The 22,819-nt window shown below is 37.1% G+C and overlaps 1 protein-coding gene across 1 annotated transcript; it reads left to right on the forward strand.

Annotated features, from left to right (window-relative positions):
- Positions 1 to 7,644: 7,644 nt before the first annotated feature.
- LOC114168182 (queuine tRNA-ribosyltransferase accessory subunit 2-like) lies at positions 7,645 to 17,719 on the forward strand. Its single transcript, XM_028052921.1, has 10 exons — positions 7,645 to 7,921; positions 7,995 to 8,169; positions 8,292 to 8,450; positions 9,657 to 9,750; positions 14,938 to 15,008; positions 15,948 to 15,999; positions 16,401 to 16,449; positions 16,545 to 16,679; positions 17,168 to 17,287; positions 17,375 to 17,719. Exons 1-10 carry the CDS (start codon positions 7,716 to 7,718, stop codon positions 17,508 to 17,510), a joined length of 1,197 nt encoding a protein of 398 aa, XP_027908722.1. The 5' UTR covers positions 7,645 to 7,715; the 3' UTR covers positions 17,511 to 17,719.
- The last annotated feature ends 5,100 nt before the right edge of the window (positions 17,720 to 22,819 follow it).

Below are 22,819 nucleotides of genomic sequence, written 5' to 3' on the forward strand. Positions count from 1 at the left end.
AAACCCCAAACCCTAAACAAAAAACCCCAAACTAGAAACCCAAAACCCCAAACCCCAAACCCTAAACCAGAAACCTGTAACCCGAAACCCGTAACCCATAACCCGAAACTCGAAACCCGTAACCAGTAACCCGAAACCCATTACCCGAAACTTGAAACCCCAAACCCGAAACACGAATCCCGACACTCAAAACCTGTAACCCGAAACCTGAAACCCGTAACCCGAAACCCGTAACCCGAAATCCGAAACCCCAAACCCTAAACACGAAACCCCAAACTGGAAACCCGAAACTCGAAACTCCAAACCCGAAACCGGAGACTCGTAACCCGAAACCCGAAACACAAATCCTGAAACCCGAAACATTGAACCTGAAACCCTAAACCGGAAACCTGTAACCCGAAACCCGTAACCGGAAACCTATAACCCAAAACCCGTAATTCGTAACTCGAAACCCAAAACCCGTAACCCGAAACTCCAAACTCCAAACTAGAAACCCGAAACTCGAAACTCCAAACCCGAAATCGGAGACTCGTCACCCGAAACCCAAAACCTGAAACACAAATCCCGAAACCCGAAATCTTAAACCCGAAACTCTAAATCGGAAACCCGAAACTCGAAACTCCAAACCTGAAACAGGAGTATCGTAACCCGAAACCCGAAACCTGAAACACAAATCCCGAAACCCGAAACATTTAACCAGAAACCCTAAATCGGAAAGCCGTAACCCGAAACCCGTAACCTGAAACCCTAAACCGGAAACATGTAACCCAAAACCCGTAACCGATACCCCGAAACCCGAAACCCATAACCGGAAACCCGTAACCCGAAACCTCAAACCCCAAACCCGAAACATGAATCCCGAAACTGGAAACCCGAAACTCGAATCTCCCAACCCAAAACCAGAGACTCCTAACCTGTAACCCAAAACCCGTAATTAGTAACTCGAAACCCAAAACCCGTAACCCGAAACCGAAGACTCGTCACCTGAAACCCAAAACCTGAAACACAAATCCCGAAACCCGAAATCTTAAACCCGAAACTCTAAATTGAAAAGCCGTAACCCGAAACCCGTAACCTGAAACTCTAAACCCGAAACCCCAAACATCAAACCCAAAACCCAAAACCCTAAACCGGAAACCTGTAACCCGAAACCCGTAACCCGAAACCCGTAACTCAAAACCCGTAACCAGAAACTTCAAATCCCAAACCCTAAACCGGAAAGCGTAACCCGAAATACGTAACCTGAAACCCTAAACCCAAAACCCCAAACATCAAACCTGAAACCCTAAATCAGAAACCTGTAATTCAAAACCCGTAACCCGAAACCCGTAACCCGACACCGGAAACCTGTAACGCGAAACCTGAAACCCGTAACCCGAAACCCGTAACCCGAAATCTGAAACCCCAAACCCTAAACAGAAAACCCCAAACTGGAAACCCTAAACCCGAAACCCGAAACCTCAAACCCGAAACGCCAAACGCTAAACCGGAAACCTGTAACCCGAAACCCGTAACCCGTAACCCGAAACCCGTTACCCTAAACTCAAAACTCCAAACCCGAAACCGGAGACTCGTAACCCGAAACCCGAAACACAAATCCTGAAACCCGAAACATTGAACCTGAAACCCTAAACCGCAAAGCCGTAACCCGAAACCCGTAACCTGAAACCCTAAACCCGAAACCCCAAACATCAAACCCGAACCCGAAACCCTAAACCAGAAACTTGTAACCCGAAACCCGTAACCTGTACCCCGAAACCCGTAATTCGTAACTCGAAACCCAAAACCCGTAACCCGAAACTCCAAACCCCAAACAAGAAACCCGAACTCAAAACTCCAAACTCAAAACCGGAGACTCGTCACCTGAAACCCAAAACCTGAAACACAAATCCCGAAACCAGAAATCTTAAACCCGAAACTCTAAATCGGAAAGCCGTAACCCGAAACCCGTAACCTGAAACCCTAAACCGGAAACATGTAACCCAAAACCCGTAACCGATACCCCGAAACCCGAAACCCATAACCGGAAACCCGTAACCCGAAACCTCAAACCCCAAACCCGAAACATGAATCCCGAAACTGGAAACCCGAAACTCGAATCTCCCAACCCAAAACCAGAGACTCCTAACCTGTAACCCAAAACCCGTAATTAGTAACTCGAAACCCAAAACCCGTAACCCGAAACCGAAGACTCGTCACCTGAAACCCAAAACCTGAAACACAAATCCCGAAACCCGAAATCTTAAACCCGAAACTCTAAATTGAAAAGCCGTAACCCGAAACCCGTAACCTGAAACTCTAAACCCGAAACCCCAAACATCAAACCCAAAACCCAAAACCCTAAACCGGAAACCTGTAACCCGAAACCCGTAACCCGAAACCCGTAACTCAAAACCCGTAACCAGAAACTTCAAATCCCAAACCCTAAACCGGAAAGCGTAACCCGAAATACGTAACCTGAAACCCTAAACCCAAAACCCCAAACATCAAACCTGAAACCCTAAATCAGAAACCTGTAATTCAAAACCCGTAACCCGAAACCCGTAACCCGACACCGGAAACCTGTAACGCGAAACCTGAAACCCGTAACCCGAAACCCGTAACCCGAAATCTGAAACCCCAAACCCTAAACAGAAAACCCCAAACTGGAAACCCTAAACCCGAAACCCGAAACCTCAAACCCGAAACGCCAAACGCTAAACCGGAAACCTGTAACCCGAAACCCGTAACCCGTAACCCGAAACCCGTTACCCTAAACTCAAAACTCCAAACCCGAAACCGGAGACTCGTAACCCGAAACCCGAAACACAAATCCTGAAACCCGAAACATTGAACCTGAAACCCTAAACCGCAAAGCCGTAACCCGAAACCCGTAACCTGAAACCCTAAACCCGAAACCCCAAACATCAAACCCGAACCCGAAACCCTAAACCAGAAACTTGTAACCCGAAACCCGTAACCTGTACCCCGAAACCCGTAATTCGTAACTCGAAACCCAAAACCCGTAACCCGAAACTCCAAACCCCAAACAAGAAACCCGAACTCAAAACTCCAAACTCAAAACCGGAGACTCGTCACCTGAAACCCAAAACCTGAAACACAAATCCCGAAACCAGAAATCTTAAACCCGAAACTCTAAATCGGAAAGTCGTAACCCGAAACCCGTAACCTGAAACTCTAAACCCGAAACCCCAAACATCAAACCCGAAACCCAAAACCCTAACCCGGAAACCTGTAACCCGAAACCCGTAACCCGAAATCCGAAACCCCAAACCCTAAACCCCAAACCCCTAACTAGAACCCCATACTCCAAACTCCAAACCTTAAACCCATAACCCGTAACCTGAAACCCTAAATCTGAAACCCCAAACATCAAACCCGAAACCGGAAACCTAAAACCCGAAATCTATAACCTGAAACCTGATACCCGTAACTGGAAACCCGTAACCCGAAACTTCAAATCCCAAACCCGAAACACGAATCCCGACACCGGAAACCTGTAACGCGAAACCTGAAACCCGTAACCCGAAACCTGTAACCCGAAATCTGAAACCCCAAACCCTAAACAAAAAACCCCAAACTGGAAACCCGAAACCCGAAACCTCAAACCCGAAACCCCAAACCCTAAACCGGAAACTTGTAACCCGAAACCCGTTACCCGAAACATGAAACCCCAAACCCGAAACACGAATACCGACACCGAAAACCTGTAAGCCAAAACCTGAAACCCGTAACCCGACACCCGTAACCCGAAATCCGAAACCCCAAACCCTCAACCCGAAACTCAAAACTCCAAACCCAAAACCGGAGACTCGTAACCCGAAATCCGAAACACAAATCCTGAAACCCGAAACATTGAACCCGAAACCCTAAACTGGAAAGCCGTAACCCGAAACCCATAACCCGAAACCCTAAACCGGAAACCTGTAACCCGAAACCCGTAACCGGTACCCCGAAACCCGAAACCCATAACTGGAAACCCGTCACCCGAAACCTCAAACCCCAAACCCGAAACAAGAATCCCGAAACTGGAAACCCGAAACTCAAATCTCCAAACCCGAAACCGGAGACTCCTAAACCCGAAACCCGAAACATTTAACCCGAAACCCTTAAAAGGAAAGCCGCAAAACGAAACTTGTAACCTGAAACCCTAAACCTGAAACCCCAAACAACAAACCCGAAACCCGAAACCCTAAATCGGAAACCTATAACCCAAAACCCGTAATTCGTAACTCGAAACCCAAAACCCGTAATCCAAAACTCCAAACCCCAAACTAGAAACCCGAAACTTGAAACTCCAAACCCGAAACCGGAGACTCGTCACCCGAAACCCAAAACTTGAAACACAAATCCCGAAACCCGAAATCTTAAACCCGAAACTCTAAATCGGAAAGCCGTAACCCGAAACCCGTAACCTCACACTTCAAACCTCAAACCCGAAACATGAATCCCGACACCGAAAACCTGTAACCCAAAACCTGAAACCCGTAACCCGAAACTCGTACCCCGAAATCCGAAACTCCAAACCCTAAACCCGAAACCCCAAACTGGAAACCCGAAACTCGAAACTCCAAACCTGAAACAGGAGTATCGTAACCTGAAACCCGAAACCCGAAACACAAATCCCGAAACCCGAAACATTTAACCAGAAACCCTAAACCAGAAAGCCGTAACCCGAAACCCGTAAACTGAAACCCTAAACCGGAAACATGTAACCCAAAACCCGTAACCCGTAACCCGAAACCCGAAACCCGTAACCCTAAACCTCAAACCCCAAACCCGAAAAATAAATCCCAACACCGGAAACTTGTAACCCGAAACCTTAAACCTGTATCCCGAAACCCGTAACCCGAAATCCGAAACCCCAAACCCTAAACCCCAAACCCCTAACTAGAACCCCATACTCCAAACTCCAAACCTGAAACCCATAACCCGTAACCTGAAACCCTAAACCCGAAATCCCAAACATCAAACCTGAAATCAGAAACCTAAAACCCGAAATCTGTAACCCGAAACCCGATACCCGAAACCGGAAACCTAAAACCCGAAATCTGTAACCCGAAACCCGATACCCGTAACTGGAAACCCGTAACTCAAAACTTCAAATCCCAAACCCGAAACATGAATCCCAACACCGGAAACCTGTAACGCGAAACCTGAAACCCGTAACCCGAAATCTGAAACCCCAAACCCTAAACAAAATACCCCAAACTGGAAACCCGAAACCCGAAACCCGAAACCTCAAACCCGAAACCCGAAACCCTAAACCCGAAACCTGTAACCCGAAACCCATAACCCATAACCCGAAACTCGAAACCCGTAACTCATACCCCGAAACTCGTTACCCGAAACTTGAAACCCCAAACTCGAAACACGAATCCCGACACCGGAAACCTATAACCTGAAACCTGAAACCCGTAACCCGAAATCCGAAACCCCAAACCCTAAACCCGAAACCCGAAACTCGAAACTCTAAGCCCGAAACTGGAAACCCGAAACACAAATCTTGAAACCTGAAACATTGAACCCGAAACCCTAAACCGGAAAGCCGTAACCCGAAACCCGTAACCTGAAACCCTAAACCCTAGTTTTCCAGTTTTGGGTTTCGAGTTTCGAGTTTGGGGTTTTAGGTTACGACTTTCCGGTTACGAGTTTTGGGTTACGACTTTCCGGTTTAGGGTTTCGGGTTAAATGTTTCCAGTTTTGTTTTTCAGGATTTGTGTTTCGGGTTTCGGGTTTCAGATTTCGGGTTTCAGGTTTCAGGTTTTAGGTTTCGGGTTTCGGGTTTCAGGTGACGGGTTTTGGGTTTCGGGTTTAGTGTTTGGAATTTCGGGTATTGGGTTTGGGGTTTCGAATTTGGGGTTTTGGGTTTCGAGTTTCAGGTTTCGGGTTTGATGTTTGGGGTTTCGGGTTTCGGGTTACAGCTTTCCGGTTTAGGGTTTCGGGTTAAATGTTTCCAGTTTCGGGTTACGAGTGTTCGGTTTCGGGTTACAGGTTACAGGTTTCGGGTTACAGGTTTCTGGTTTAGGGTTTCGAGTTACAAGTTTTCGGTTTCGGGATTCGTGTTTCGGGTTTGGAGTTTGAAGTTTCGGGTTATGGGTTTCGGGTTTGGGGCTTCGAGTTACGGGTTTCGAAGTACGGTTTTTCAGTTTCGGGTTTCGAGTTTCGGGTTTAGGGTTTCAGGATTGGGGTTTTGGGTTTCAGGTTACGGATTTAGGGTTTGGAATTTCGGGTGTCCGGTTTGGGGTTTGAGGTATGGGGTATGGGGTTTCGAGTTTCGGGTTTCGAGTTTCGGGTTGTGGGTTTTGTGTTTCGGGTTTGGGGTTTCGGGTTTCGGGTTTCGGGTTTAGGGTTTGGGGTTTCGTGTTTCAGGTTACGGATTTTGGGTTTCGGGTATCGGGTTTGGAATTTCGGGTATCGGGTTTGGGGTTTGGGTTTCGAATTTGGGGTTTCAAGTTTCGGGTTTGATGTTTTGGGTTTCAGGTTTCAGGTTACGGGTTTCGGGTTACACCTGTTTTTATCAAAAAACACAAAAAATTTACACAAAAACAATACAGAAATTACAAATAACATTACCTTGAAGTTTGGACAACCCCAAAATCTTTTTCCTTTTCGCAGTTCTCAACACAACCTTATCACCACAATAGCAACTGGGCGTGACATTGACGCTTCTACACCCACCTGCACTACAAAAATTGACGCTACTCTTCTGCTTTCCTCCAAGATTTGAACTTGAACAGGACCCACAAGACCCACAATTGGCTGGATTCATGAGAGAAGATAGGAGAAGATGAAAATAAAATTAGGGATTTCAAATCCAACATTGCTGTTGGCTTAAATAAATAAATGTTTGCACGTCATTCCACCTGTAATTGACACGTTTCAGTAAGAAAAATTCACCTAAGCAACCACAAACGGCGTTTAACCAGACTTAACGGAAAGGGCAAACTTGAGACTTTTAAACTAAAAAGGGGACCAATTTGAGACTTTTAAAAATTCGGGTACCAATTTGAGATTTTGACTCCAAAATACGGACCAAAGGCATAATTAAACCATATTTTAATGTTGTTAAAAATTAAATATAATTAAACATAAGGAAGTGCCACCAGAGTTAAAAATTAAATATAATTAAACATAATTAAAGTATTAAAATTTTTGTAAAACTTAAAGACATACCTTTCAAAGGTTTACCATATTGACATTTGAAACTTTCACCTTGAGAGACTCTCATCAAAGATTTTTTTTCTTTTTAGTAAAGACTTCAAAATTCCAAAATCATTCTTGTGTATGTTATTGTCTACAAATTTAAAAAGATATTTTTATTTTTATAAAATTTTTATATACATTTATAATATCTTAATTAATATATTTAATTATTTAAACTTTCAATGTAAAAATAAAAAAACCATTCTTAACCGGTACTCACCAATTAACCTTTCCCAATAATAAATGTGCTAACACATTACACATAATTAATATTATTAATGCATTACAAAGAAAAAAACTAATAACAAAATTTTCAAAATAAAATCTTGAAAAAAAAATACAAACTTGATATCTAATGATTGATTTAACCTTTATTTTATTTTTGTAAATTAAATTTTCATATTAGTATATTTTCTTTTTATAATCCGGTGAAAAGACCGGGGTGAAGAAACCAGTAAAGATACCATTTTGCATCAGAAACAACGCTGCGGCTTCGACTCGACTGCAACATGCAGATGAAGTTTATGGTAAAGAAGGCATGTTGCAGTGGGGGACGGGCAGGAGCACTGGAGTTGGGCAACTGCCCAAAACCCATAGAGACGCCCGCTCTTCTCCTATCCACTCGTAAAGGGCTTCCACATTTTATCGCCCCTGACCTACTCCCTTCTCTTCCTTTTCCGGATTCCCATCTCCTTCAAATTTCCCCACTCCACTTGTAAGTATTAACGCGTCCAATTTTCATAATGTAGTTCATATTGTTCTGATTGTCCTCTCGTCCAATTTTCTAGTTTGGAAGGTCTTGCTTCAACCACAATATCAAAAATAGGAGGCCTTCACCAGATGCTTAGTTTGCACCAATATGGAATTGCGGCAGTAGCCAGGGATTCCATCCAATGCCTTCCTGAGTCTAAGGGAGCTACCAAACTCGGACCATCTTTTGAGACTCCTTGTGGTCGTTTATCGGTAAATATACTGTCAATTGCTGTCTGCCTTACCTTAAAATGCTCTATACTCTCTGCTGTAGTTTTGCATTTTAAATTAGGATGAATCTAATGTATCTTCCAATCGTACATTGGCATGGCCAGGTTAAACCCAAAGATTATGTTGAAATGATTTCATGCATGAGGCCAAATATATGGGCCACTTTGGCTGATGAGGTACCTGCTTGGGTGTCTGAAAAAAGGAACAAAACCTCAGTAGATAGAACCGTGCGATGGCTCGACGATTGCCTTGCATTAAATCCGGTAAAGGACAATTTGTGTTTTCTTCTTTTATTCTACCAGTGATATGAATTGCTTCCTGAAGTTCATGAATTCTCATAAACTTAATAACCATAATGAATGTGGGTTCAATAATGTTTTGTCGTAATTTGAGTCTATTAGTTGGGAAGACGAAAATGAGTTCCAAATTAAGTAATAGCGAATGATGAATGTGAAAACATTGTCATCACAGGCGGGGTTTCTTTTACTTGTCATTAACAGCATATAATGGGATCTAGAAAGACCCTAGAACTTTTACCATGAAATGATCTTTGCTTCCACTTGGCTGACGCAGTTTTTCTAAGGAAATGTGAATTTTTGGTTTCTTTTTATTTGTCTTTACTTTTTATTCAAACACTACAAAAGGCATTTTTGTGACTTCTCACTTCACTATTCTGCTGCTGACCTTGTAAAAGTTCTGATCTCCAACTTTGAATACTTTGTTTCACTTTTTTTTAGTAAAAAACTCATGTTAGTCATCACTATGCACTTTAATATCTCCGTTATGCTGACATCTCAAAGAACATCTATCATTTGTCATCACTTGAGAAAATATTATTAAAAGGAAAAAAGAAGAATAATGAATCATGGGGGGAGTAGACCAAACCCATGATTAAAAAATATAAGACAAGCTTCAAAAGAAGCTAAACACCCCTATACATAGAAAGTTGTTATTTATTATAAAGAAAATCCAAACCAATGCTATGAGGCATAAAAGAATACCATTTAAACTGATCCCTATTTACCAAATCCCAGTCCAATTTATCAGCACAATGGTTCACTTTACCTTAATTTTTCAGTAATATCGTTTAGCCTTCAGAATGTGACTTATTCTGGCGACTGACATACTCAGGCTAAGATTTTCAATGTTTTCTTGGAGAAAAGAATTTCAGTGTTATAATTATGCCCAAATATGTGAAAACCTGGGGCATGTATAGTTATTGACAAATCATAAATCTAATTCTAGCTCTTATTTTTATTAGATATGAAATCTTATATTAGAACAATAATCTTAGAGAATAGACTTTAAATCTATCTCAACCTTGCAAAATTGGCTTGTATGGTGAGGTTTGCATCTAATGAAAATCTTTTCCTCCCGTATGGTTAACTATTTTGAAGTCTATGAATCATCATCTCATTTTGTAATCAATAAAATTAACTAGTTTAATTATATTAATGTCTGAAAATTAGGCAGCTGGGTCAGTCTTTGGTGCGATTGTTGGAGGCCCAAATTTGGATGAAAGGAAGCGGTGTGCTGTGGAGGTAGCCAAGCGAAATGTATCAGGTTTTTTTTATATATATATTGGTGTTAATGTGTTTACACTTCTTTTGGTGTTAGAATCTCTAAAAATATGTTGAAGATAATATTCCCCCACACAGGATACTTCCTTGTACAGATTTTATTGCATCATTAGGAGATTTTGTATTTATATTACAGAATCAATGATTCTGAATTATAGGATATATTGTGCCTATTATATTCCAGTAAATTAGGATTTTCCATAATTAGATTTTTTTGTATTCTCTTTACGAGCAATTGCTCTTCTATGAAAATCATCAAAACCAATTTTTCTGACATGATATCAGATCTCCAAACAAAATCCTTGGGAGCTTGTCTAATCATCTGCATAGCCTACATTGCTGCAATCCCTTTTCCTTCTGCTGTATTCTCTCTAGGCCTGCATTGCAATACTTCAAACCTCCAAGATGCCTGATGCAAAGAAATCCCTTAACCAATAAGACAATTTTGGTAATGTAAAACTGTAAAACATCTAACCTAGCCTGTCATTCAATGGGAAAAATTACCTATAATGGTCTCATTTTTTCCAAACCTTTCTAAAAGGGAAGGGGAATAAATTTAATAAAGTCATCTTCATTGACCATGCTCCTAATTTTTCAAATCCTAAATCTGCAACATGGGGAGATGAGGTTGTAATGTCATTGTTGTGGAATGCCACGAAACCAAAAGTTAGTTGTGCTTACCTGTTTATGAAGATAGCTAAGGAGATATAGGAAGACTATAAAGCAATCTATTCTAAGGTTGGAGATGCTATGATAGAGGACAAATATGCATTGTAAGCTTTCATAAGTTTCAATTTCCTTGCAAGATTGCAACCTTGGAATGAATCTCATATTTGATTAAAACATTAAATAAATCATGGATGAGCTTTGATTCACAGATTCAAACACGACAAGAACATAACATGAAACTAAGAACAATATAAGAATAAGATTGGAAACAATGACGTGAATAGAACATATTAAGAACGGGTAGTGTGCTCGAATATGGCCAAACTAAGAAATAAAAAAGATGCGGATGACAAATGGAGAAAACGCCACCTGGGACTAGCTCAAGATAAGTGAGGTGTAGAATTACCACTTGAAGTCCAAAGAATTTCAAGATAACACTTAAAAGAAAGAGGATCAGTATTTCAAGAGACAATGCTCTAGAAAATATTTTTCAAAATTGAAATGAACTGAGAGGAAAAATTCAAATTTCAAATAGATGGTCTTGTAAGATCTATCCTAGATGTCGAGAATAAGCTTTCTTGTTCATGCTTTCCTTCTTGTGTAACTTGCTCTCCAAGTCACCAATGAGCACGTGCCTTCCTTGCCTTCTTCTATCCATTGCCGAGAATGCAAAGCTAAATTGGGCTTTGATTGATTCTTCAATAGAATCCCAATATACAGTTACAAATTTAAAGAAATTCAGTTAAAAGAAATTAAACAAGATTTGAGTTTGTGGAATAGAAATGTTACAACAATTACAATGTTGTAAAATTTTCCTTTCAATTTGTTGTTTGATTTTAATAATTACCTGTTATTTTTCTTTTTGTCACTTGAATTTGAATGATAAAAATCAATGAATTGTTGTAGTTAGCTTGTGTGTGTGTGTGTGTGTGTATGGCTTGAATCATAAAGAATTATTTTATTGATAGGAATCACACCACTTACATTGTCACCATCTCTATTTGTCATAATAAAAAACTTTAAAAAAGAAATATGTTGAAAACGAATAGAAATTTTCTTAAGATATTTTTTCCTAAGTACTATGATGGAGATACTAAGAATACTTTTCGTCCTAATAATTTTCTATTTACATCATTCCAAACTTACCTACAAGATCCTGAAATTTGCCTTGAGGAAACTCTAGTGAAAATTTCGGCTATGTGAAATCCTGTAGGTGTATGAGTTGTAACCACTTGGGCCCTATGAAGATTATCTTTGATGAAATGCTTATCAATTTTAATATGTTTGGTCCTATCATGTTGGAATGTATTATGGATAATGCTCATGGTTGACTAGTTATCACAATGCTCATGGTTGAATTATGGATATTGCATAGGGATGTCAATCTTTATTTTAAGGTCATCAAGTATGATCTTCATCCAAAGTCCTTCACACACCTTAAGTAAGACTCCAAGTTCAACTTCTGCACTAGAACATATCCTATTTTTAACTTTTCCAACTCACTAGACTTTCTCCAAGAAACAAACAATATCCATATGTAAATTTTTGTCAATAACAAAACTTTCATGGTTTGCATCTATATATATTTGCAGGGTCAAAGTGTCTTCGTTCTTGAAAAATAGTTCCTTTCCTAGGCCTGGCTTCAAGTATTGAAGAATTTTCTCAATTGCTTACATGTGTCTTTCTCTCAGATCATGCATAAACTGACTTACCACACTAACTGCATAAACAATATGTGGTCACATCACATGTGTGATAAGTAAGTTTTCCTACCAATATCTAGTATTTGATTTTATCTATAGGAGAGCTCTCTTCACTTCCAATTATATGATTTTCTTAAATAGGAACTCCGAGGTAGACATCCAAAGGGATTAGGTTATGGAATATACATATGGAAAAGGAAGGTTTTAGCTACCTCTAAAAATGACAATGCTTCCTTTTTGCTACTTTGTTTTGTTGTGGAGTGTTAACACGTGCTAGTTCATGAAAAATATCATTATAAAACGAATTTGGAGAACTTTTGACCCATATTTAGTACCATTATCAAAACTAATTCGTTTTATATTTTTTTGAAATTGATTTTGGACATAAAGGAAAAATTAACAAAAAATGTTGAGACCTCAATTTCTTTCCATAATGTATTTTCATATGACACTAATACAATCATCAACAAAAGTAACGAACCACTTTATCCATAAATAGATTATAAAACAGGTCTCATCATCAAAACTAATGAACCATTTTAACTATAAATAGATTCTAAGACAGGTCTCAAAACATCAGAGTGAATCAAGTCAAATGGGAAATAACTCCTTTTACCAAAGATGGAATATCAACTTCATTTGCTCTCCTTCACAAAATTCCACCTCTTATAGGAGTTATTTAATCCACACAAGTTCACAAATGGCCAAAGCCATGGGTCTATATTTAACATCTGTAAAGGATAGGACAATAACATTTTGTTTCTTTCTCTTCCAAGAGACAATAATCCCTTCAAATACACAATATCCCCATGTTGGATCTTCTGTCAATGGGACAACTAGCCCAATACAATATCCTATAATTTGAGTATTTCCTTTGTCCTTACTCAACAATCCTTGTCTTAGCCCTTTTGATATATCTAAGAATGCAAATTTTAGCATTTTAGTGATCAATGTGAGAATTATGTATGAATTGACTAACAACTCCCACAATATAAGAGATATCAGGTCTTGTAATACTGAGCTGCAAGTCCCCATGGATCAGCTAACGACTTATCTAAGAGAGCTTTGGATTATGTTTAACAATGTGAAGAGTTGCATTCATTAGGAAGGGTCCTCAACTAATAACAATACAGGAGTTCCTCATGTTGAACACAACAAAATGTATTGGATGCTAACCTACTTAAGTGATACTAAGAGAAGTCATACATTTTTAACATCAAACTATTGCACGTCCTAACCAAAGTGGGTAATTGAGGATAGAATACAATCTCAATTTATTCACTTTTACTATTAGGGCACATGTCTCGTCATAATCTATTTTATTGGTATGTGGGTATCTGATAGGGTATTGAATGTATATGTTAGGAGGAAGTTCGTTAAAAAATATGGAGTTGGTTAGGAGGTTTTAAGGGTAGAGACTTTCGGTGTTGAAATTCTATATATAGTTGAGAGGTAGGCTTGTGTCAGGGAATGTTTTTGTTTTTGTCTGTTAGGAGAGTGGGCAGGATTATGACAATCCTGTCTAGGCCGGGAGCATTGTCCTGGAAGGTTGTACATGTTGCGTTGTTTCTTTTCGAATACTATACAATACACGAGGTATATTTAGTACATTGCAGATTGTGAATGATCTTTGTGTGTGAGTGAGACACTTAATCAGGTTTCTACTAATAAAAAACCTAACAGTATCCCTTTCCAACCAATCTCATCTTGCATTGATCCAAATCCCCATGAAATATATACCTCATTGTATTATCCGCTTGCATATAATATAATTGACACAAGACTTTGACAAATGAAGAAGAAAGAAAAAGAGAAATCCATCAAACGCATTTTCCTCGGCTACTTCCCATACTAAAAGGGGTACAAATGCTATTCACCTCAAACCAGGAAATTTTGCCACACCATGGATGTCCCCTATTTTGAGAATCAGCCTTTTTACCCCAAAGCTGTCATTGGCGGGGAGAACACCTATCCAATTATAGTAGTAGAATCCCCACTTTTTAGATTTGAGCTAGCCGAATCCATCCAAAATGCAGAGCCAGCCGACACTACACCTGCAGCAGAGGAAACTAAAATAGCAAATGCAGAGCCAGCTGAGACTGCACTTGCAATAGAGGGAACTACATTAGCAAATTGGTATATGGTTCCATTGTATTCAGGGACATCAAAACTATAAAATTTGTTGTTTGCAAACTATTTAAATCATTACATTCACCCACGTTAGGCCACATAGTCACCGTCACGATAAGCCTGCACGGTTAATTGCGCTAATACAAGCAAATAAAATCAACTTACACCATCAAATAATAGAACACAAGCGATAAAAAAGAAATGACTTTTCATTACATAACTAGTCAAATCGATAACACTAAACTTTGACAAATTAAACAAAGCAATACTACATTCTTTTTTTTGAAATAAAACATTGCAAGAAATTCTAAAACATACAAATCATTAAAGACACATAACACTAAACATTATGAACAATGGATCAACAATTTGTGACTCCTCCATTGTTTCTGCATGATGCTCTGCCATCAAATTCAAGTGGCTCCATTGTTTCACTTGTATACCTTACAAATGCTTCCCCATATCTATCAACCAATACCACCCTTTTATACTTGAACCATATAATAATTCCATGTCACAATGGTCACAATTTGCATAACCAGAGGTGCAATATAAAATAGTTAATATTTTTGTATATTTTTCTTTCATACTATGTAATTCATGTGAGTTCTTCAAATGCGTCTATTGTTTCGATACATATGATTGGTTATCTATAATTACTGATGTAGGTTATTGGATTGGAGGATTTGGTCTAGGAGAGAGGATTGAAGAGCGACCTGCTCTTCTAAGTGCCATTATAGTAAGTGCGACTGCAGTAGTAGTTTAGTTACTTCAGTAAGTTGTCATTGTAATTGGATTTATTTAGGAAACTTAAATACTATTCTAGAAGTACTATTTATGCTGTTCTCTTATTGTAATTAGGGTTATACCTTGTAATATATGAAATACAGGTTTATCTTAAAGGATTTTGCATTATAATTGAAGAACAACACAAACAACAGTTACAGATTTGACCTTTTATTTAATAAGTAAAAATACTTTAATTAATCTTGACAAGTGTATTACAATGAATACTATTATAACGTGATTTTCATATTACTATTTGTATCTGTTTGTGGATATTCCATAAATATTACTATTTATGTGTCTAAGAAAAGTACGTGGGTACTTATTCTCCCTTTTTTATCCTAATATAAGACAATATATCAGTATTGTAGTGTACGAGTGAAGTAGATACCTCATGCCTCTCTGTTATTACGAAGTCTGATTACAGAGCAGAGTAATGTGCATGAAATCTGAGATGTGTTCTACTTTCTTCTGTTAATGATAATTATTTATTCATGATTTTATTCAAAATACCTTTTGTTAATGATAAAGTACTCCACTATTTGAAACGTGTCTTGCCTTAATTGCAGATACTATATCCTGCCTTAGTTGCAGCCATAAGTTCTTAAGAGTTCATTTTTAGGAATTGTAGTTGTTAGCTGTACATTTCCATTTCATTTTTACTACACACTCTTGGATGTTTCTATTGTTAATATGATGCAACTTTCCTTTGATTGAGAAATCTCCTAGATGTGGAAATTAGGAAATAGAGAAGTTATAATAGATGAACACGAGTCACATAATCATAAGATACAAATTCATTCATGTCATTAAATAGTTTAAGCTTTGGGGAGAGTTGGTTCTTGGTGAAATTTATATATCGTTTGAGATCATAAACTGACCTTGTTCTCAGGATGTCTTGCCAGATGAAAAGCCACGCATGATCAGTGGGCTTGGGCTTCCAGGTACACCCGGTTTAATATCTAATGCTCATTAGCCTCCTGCATTGCTCAGTGCATGTTTTTACTTCTGTTTCTTGTTATTTGGTTATTTTTTCTTTTTCTCTTCTACCTTTTTTCTCTTATTTTAATCAATAAAGTTCATTGACTCAATCATTTTACTTAATTGGCTGATCATTAATTGATTATGTTGAGAACTGCTACATAATCTTGAACACAGTCATTAAGATGGTGAAATTGTAAATGTTGATCCTTTTGACCAAGTGTGAAGTTGATAAGAACCCATCATGATTGTTCTATTTACACGTGTTCAGCTACTCTATAGAACTCATGCTTCTTAAAATGGTCTATTTATTGAGTTGGAATACAAATTTATTGTGTGCTTAAAACTGATTTCAACTTTACAGAGGAAATCTTGGAAGGAATTGATGCTGGGATTGATCTTTTTGATTCAACGTTAGTAGCTTATTCCAATTTTCATTTGCTCAATATCCCTAATTTCATGATCTATTGTGTTATGGAATTTTGATGGTTTCTCTTATGTTTCATAGGTACATATATTCCCTTACACTTGGAGGATTTGCACTCACGTTTTCGCTGGACAAGGGTGGAAATCAATATGATTTTCAGAGATGCCAGGTTGAAAGGGACTTGACTAAAATAAATTTGAGAGCAAAAGTTTATAGGTCAGGATCACTTTAACTGCTTTCTGATTTTGATACTATTTATTAGCCTGAACTTTATGAAACTTGATTTAGTTATAGTTTTTAATTAATCTAGTTTTCATGCCCTGTTTTAGTTGAGAGGAAAGAAATACATGTGATAGAAATAAGTTGTTAAAGTGGAAATAGATGAGCATTGGAGGTGTTTAGTTCAAGAGATATAGAAGAAATGAATATAAATAATAGTGAGTACCAACACTTTTAAAAAAAAAAAAATCTCTTTTCCTTCCCATCAGACACACCATATCAAATGCTCTCCTTCTCCATCCTTTCCTCTTCAATTAACCAAACTGGGGGTATTGGAAAGATTAGTGAAAACAAGTCAGGTTAGGATGATACCATTCTGTTACCGTTTTGAGAACTGATATTCCAGCAAAGAAAATATTGATTAAAAATGAAATAAATTTAAAATCACCTTTTTTACTCATCTTTCTGCTTGTGTTTTCATGCAGGAAAGATATGTCCCCCATTTTAGGAAACTGCACCTGCTATACATGCCAGAATCATACTAAAGCATACATCAATCACTTATTTAATGTTCATGAAATGCTGGCACAGACTCTGCTAGAAATGTATGAGTTCCTTTACTTCAAATTATAGTATCAAACAATAATTAATACTTTAAATATGCAAGCATTAATCTATACTGAATTTTGCAGCCATAATACACACCACTACCTGATGTTCTTTCGTGTAATAAGGGAAGCAATAAAGGATGGAAGATTTAAGAAATTTCGAATGACATTCATTGAGAGCAGGCGTGTGCATCAGGAAACGGAAGCTGTTTGTGTTTGAGGTCCCATGAGTTTATGTATATCTGACTGGGTTTTAGCTTAGATTTGATATACCTATGAAACATGAACTAAATATTATATACATAAGGAAATCAATTTTTGTAGTGTAAACTGGTTTGATTGGCTGTCATTAGATACAAATTATTTGATTGCAGAATGTGTTTTTGATTATTACTTTTGTAATTAATTATGCCAACATTACTCATCTTACATAGAAAAGAGTATCATATGATATGACCTATATATGTATGTAGTTATGATAGTGCGTGTAAATCAACTTGATATGTGCCTCCTCGTCCAGAGTATATAGATATGTCATCAAGTATATCTCTAAGTATATGTCCTGCGCCACCTTTTACACAAGTGATTACAATGTGAAAACGTAGTCTCATTCAACCATTTCATCTTAAGTTGTCATAAACATCATAATATCATACTCATCCATGTTAGACAACGTATATATCTCATTGGATAGTGATGAATGCCTCGTTTCAGATTGTGGGTGCGGATTTGTGTCTCGGACAGAAAGGGGGTAAACCCCAGATGAACCAATAGATGAATCGGACAAAAGGGAAAAGAATGGGAAGATACGAGTCAGTAAATTTTCCTTATGAAAAAGCATAATTATGATGTAAATGGAAACAACAATTCAAATTATTGCAATCCCTCTTCAAAGATTCTGTCTCAACCATGTAAGGGGTGTTAGGCGAGAATCCTCCTCTTGTTTGGAAGTCTTTAACATTTTTTTTTTCTTCTTTCTCTCGTTGCTCTTTCTCCTCTTTTTCTCTTAGCTCTAACAAAAGCGGGTTCAGCTGCTGTTACACTAACGTACCGCTAAAGATAAAGTCAGCTGCCTCCATCGCTTCACTTAACACATTTCAAGCAAGCTTAACGTGACTTCCAATAATGCACACAGCTAACCATTTGGATAAACCAGCCTTCGGCTCCAATCACCGCAACCCTTTTGGATGGGCCAAGTCTCTAAACCCATCATCAATAGACTTCTGCATTAAACATGTATTCCTTCAATTGACGACCATCAATGAATTAGACGTTTACTCTCTAATTTGATTGTGGAAATGATAAAGACCAAATTTGACCTATTGTCAGGAAATTCATCGTAAATTCATTATCTAGTTTTCTTTCTTTTGTCTACATATTTTTCTTTTCTAGTTTGTTTTTGTTAATTTCATTTTTCTATTTTGTTGTTTTATTACTGGTACATAAAATTCTTAACTTTTTTTTTTGTGTTCACTTAGAAAGGATCTAATGTATAACATTATTTCAAACTCATTTTATGTAAGTGTCTAACATGATATCTTATTCCATACATTATTTCATGTAGCGGCTTTACATATCATCTAATATAGAGTTTGATAGTGTTTGTTACAACATTTAATTCTTGTTTATTTAAAATTTTCTCTTTTTTAACCTTTTCTTTTAAAGAAATATATATATATATATATATATATATATATATATATATATATATATATAGAGAGAGAGAGAGAGAGAGAGAGAGAGAAAGAGAGAGAGTGACTTGTGCAAGAAGTAAAGAAATCAAAGATACAAAAAAGAGTCCAATTGTAATTTTAAAGTTGCATAAACTCGCAGTTGTTTTTTAATGTGTTCCCGATTGTCCCTTTATTTAATTTTTTTGGATTTTGAAAATTTTAGTCTCTAAATTTACCTACCTTCACCTCTATCCTATTACAACTCATATAAAGACTTCTTGATCTTTGATTGCATGTTATTCAATGGTTGTGGATGTTGGAGTTTTGCTAAGTTATGGTAATATTTGTTTGCATAAGTGCTCTTAGCGTATATACAAAGCTAAATACCAGAGTTGGAGAGTTTATCTTAAGTAAACTCTATCATATTTGATTTACCTTTTGATTCAAGTTACTTTCTTATCGACTAATATAGGGAATTTCACTCACATTTTTCATGATTTATTGATTTGTTGAAAGTTGTATTTTGCCTACTCTTATCATTATTTTGTTTTTGTTTTTTATAATGTTGACCATTCTTGAATTCCATGAGAGCTTTCCAAAAAATGCAAAAGAGCAAGTATGAGGGTATATGATGAATACTTGTTTACTCACATTTAGTATATCTAATATTAGCTTTCTTGCAGTGTATCTGAGACTAAAATCATTGTTTTAACTTGTATTTACCCAATTGGTTTTACAAAAGCTTCAACGAAAACTAGTGGTAAAATTAAGTTTTTAAATATAAGTATGAGTTAAACCTAAAATTTCAGTTTAATATTTTACAAAATGACATGTTTTTTGTTGACTTTGGTCTAGCCATAGACTCAATCAAAGGCCAATCATTATGCCCTCTCATGGATCTAAAAGACTCCAGATGCTTCTCTCATGGGTCAGGGAGGACATCAAGCTTCCTAAAAGTTCATTAGTGTAGTTTTAAATTTAGTCATGTATTAGGCCAAACTTTCAATAATTTGCACAAATTCTAGAAAGTAGATTGGTTCATAATGCACCTAACTTTTGAAATTGAGTCCATTAAAGCCCAATTCCAAATGCCAAGGCCGAGACATTTGCTAGGTTGTTCCATGCATTGCACATTTAGCACATGATGCAAATGTGGGAAGCATGACATGCCACATGGCAAGTGATCCTTGAAAAGTGAATCTAGGAAGTTAGATCTAGATCTAAACACCATTTCCTAATTAGCATGTGCTACATTTGCATTTCACTTAGGTGTTGATTTATATTGCATTTGGAGACTACCTTCTACTATAAATGAAGGTCTCCACACCTTGTAATTTTCACTCTTGAATGTGCAATGTTATGATGTTGAGATTACTCCACAATTATTCTTTGAGAGTCACCTAGCTAGAGCATTATTCTAGAATCTCCTATAGCCTTCCTCCTCTAATATTGACCCAACCTTTTTAGAGTTCCTTCATTACCACTCAATCACCACCATCGAAACACATTTCTGCATCCTCTTCCGCTGCATCCAAGCCATGGAGCCTCCTTGTTCCAACCAACGCATGAAAGGAGGGTCACCAAGTGGTATTTAGAGCCAACTCAAGCCACAACCTCTCGGTTTAAGCTAAGTTCTTGGTCCTTTCTCTATTTTTGTGTTGTTTCTACTTGTTTTTTTATTATCTTGCTTGTTTTTGTCAAGTATCTTGTGTAGAGCCGTCAAAGTGGGTCAGAACCCATGGGTCAACCTGGTCCACCACGGGTTTGGGCCGGGTTGGGCTAAACTTTTTTTACAAATGTAAGTATGGGTTAATTTTTTATCCGACTCACCAAGAATCTGGCTCACTCAGGTTGAACCCGTGATGAGCCGGTTTGGCCACCAACCCGTATGGTCACACACATTATGTTGGACTTTGCAATGGTAGGTTGTTTTTTCAACTAAACACATTAGTGAGTTGACAAATGGAAACCTAGCTTCAACTCCAAATAGATGGGGATAAAAAAGATACTTCAATAGGTGAAAATGTTGTGGATTTATCCATTCAAGACTCTAATATTATAGTTGGATAAGTGACAAGAATGCTTTGATCTTATATAGTAATTTGTTTTTCTTTTTTATTTTGGTTTGTATTGGAGTTTAATATCATTTTGGATTGTATTTAGATTGTATTGAAGTTTATTTAAATTTTAATCTGAATTATAATTTATGACTTAAGAAAAAAAATTATTTTAATTAAGTGGGCTAGTGAGCTAACCCATTTAACTTACCAACCCATGGTGGGCCGAGCTGGGTTCAAAGTTTTACGACTCGCTTATAAGTGAGTCGGGTTGGGTTGGCTCACTAAGTGGCCAACCCGTGGTGGGCCAGGTCAGGCCGGGCCGAGCGACCCATTTTGACAGCTCTAATCTTGTGTTTACATGGTTGTATGATGATTCAATCTCAATTTCTCCTTGAATCATTCGGCGCAAATCATTAAGAAATCAAATATGTTTCATCGCTCTAATCTTAATTAATCCTAGTTATGACAATTTAATAACATACAAAGAGTTTACATGTCCTAATCTAGCATGAAACACATCAAAAGAATCAACAATATAAGCATAAAATTTAATTTGATTAACAACTTCATAAATGTTAAGTACAAAAGGACCTTCACAATATCCTTGCCCCATAAACACATTCGTTTTGTCATAACAATCTTGTCAAGTTCAAATATGTCAATACCCGAATTTACAAGGTTGGCTTAGTGGCAAAAGTTAGAAGGGAGGATGTGAGAGGTTGTGGATTCAACTCCGCCCACTAACATTTTAGAGCTATAAGGTTGATTAGAAAGGGGGGTGGAAGACAACTGATATGAATAAAGTAAAAGGTAAAAGCAATAAAAAATAATAATAGTAATAATAAAGTAAAAGCAATAAAAAAATAAAATAAAAAAAGAAAGACCAAATGGAAAAAATAGAGCATCTAAGTAATTTCCTCTAAGCATTTGAACCAATTTCTTTATGCAACATGATGTTGGAGTCCTATCCAAAACCCTAAACCTCTTCTCATTATAAAAACTCATTTATTATTATGGCTTTCTTTATTACTAAACCCATTGAAATTCATTCCTTGTCATTTTGTAATAGGAGTATTTTGTTTTTCATTTCTTATATGTGAAAATGCTAATTTATTTATTTATTTATACATTCTTAATTTTTCATTATATTTTTATTTTAATATTATATGTGTTTTTTACACTTAATTTAGGGCTTTTCTTTTAGGTCTATTATTTATGCTATTAGTCATTTCCATTATTTGTTATTTCATTTTTATAATTTTGTGGTCATATGCAAAATATATTTTTATACTTGTACTATTTCTTAATTCTTAGCACTAATTCTTTTAATGTTAAAAAAACAAATGTCTTTTCCTAAAAATCATAACAAAATATTTTTCCTCATTCATTATTGTGTATGTTTGATTACTCGCATAACATGATATCTAGTTTTTTTAAGAACTATGTCATCAATTATTGTCCAACATGAATAAAAATATACGTAGGAGTGAGGTCAACCTTTGTCAGGTTCACCAAATAAAAAATCAAATCACTTTTTCAAATAGTTTTTTTAAGAACTACGTAATTCTTTATTTTCCATTTTGAATGAAAATACGTAGAAGTGAGGTACATCCTTGTCGGAACCCAAAAATAAAAATAAAAATATTTTTGTTTCTTTTCAAACCGTGTTTTCTTGTATTTTGGGAAAAACTAAATATTTTAGGAATCACATGTCTTTTTGCACATTTAATTTAACTAAAGGTAGGACAAACGTTGTAGGGCACTAACACCTTTCCTATACATAATCGACTTTCTAA

The sequence above is a fragment of the Vigna unguiculata genome, chromosome 11 (assembly GCF_004118075.2).
Source record: "Vigna unguiculata cultivar IT97K-499-35 chromosome 11, ASM411807v1, whole genome shotgun sequence".
Classification (NCBI taxonomy): domain Eukaryota; kingdom Viridiplantae; phylum Streptophyta; class Magnoliopsida; order Fabales; family Fabaceae; genus Vigna; species Vigna unguiculata.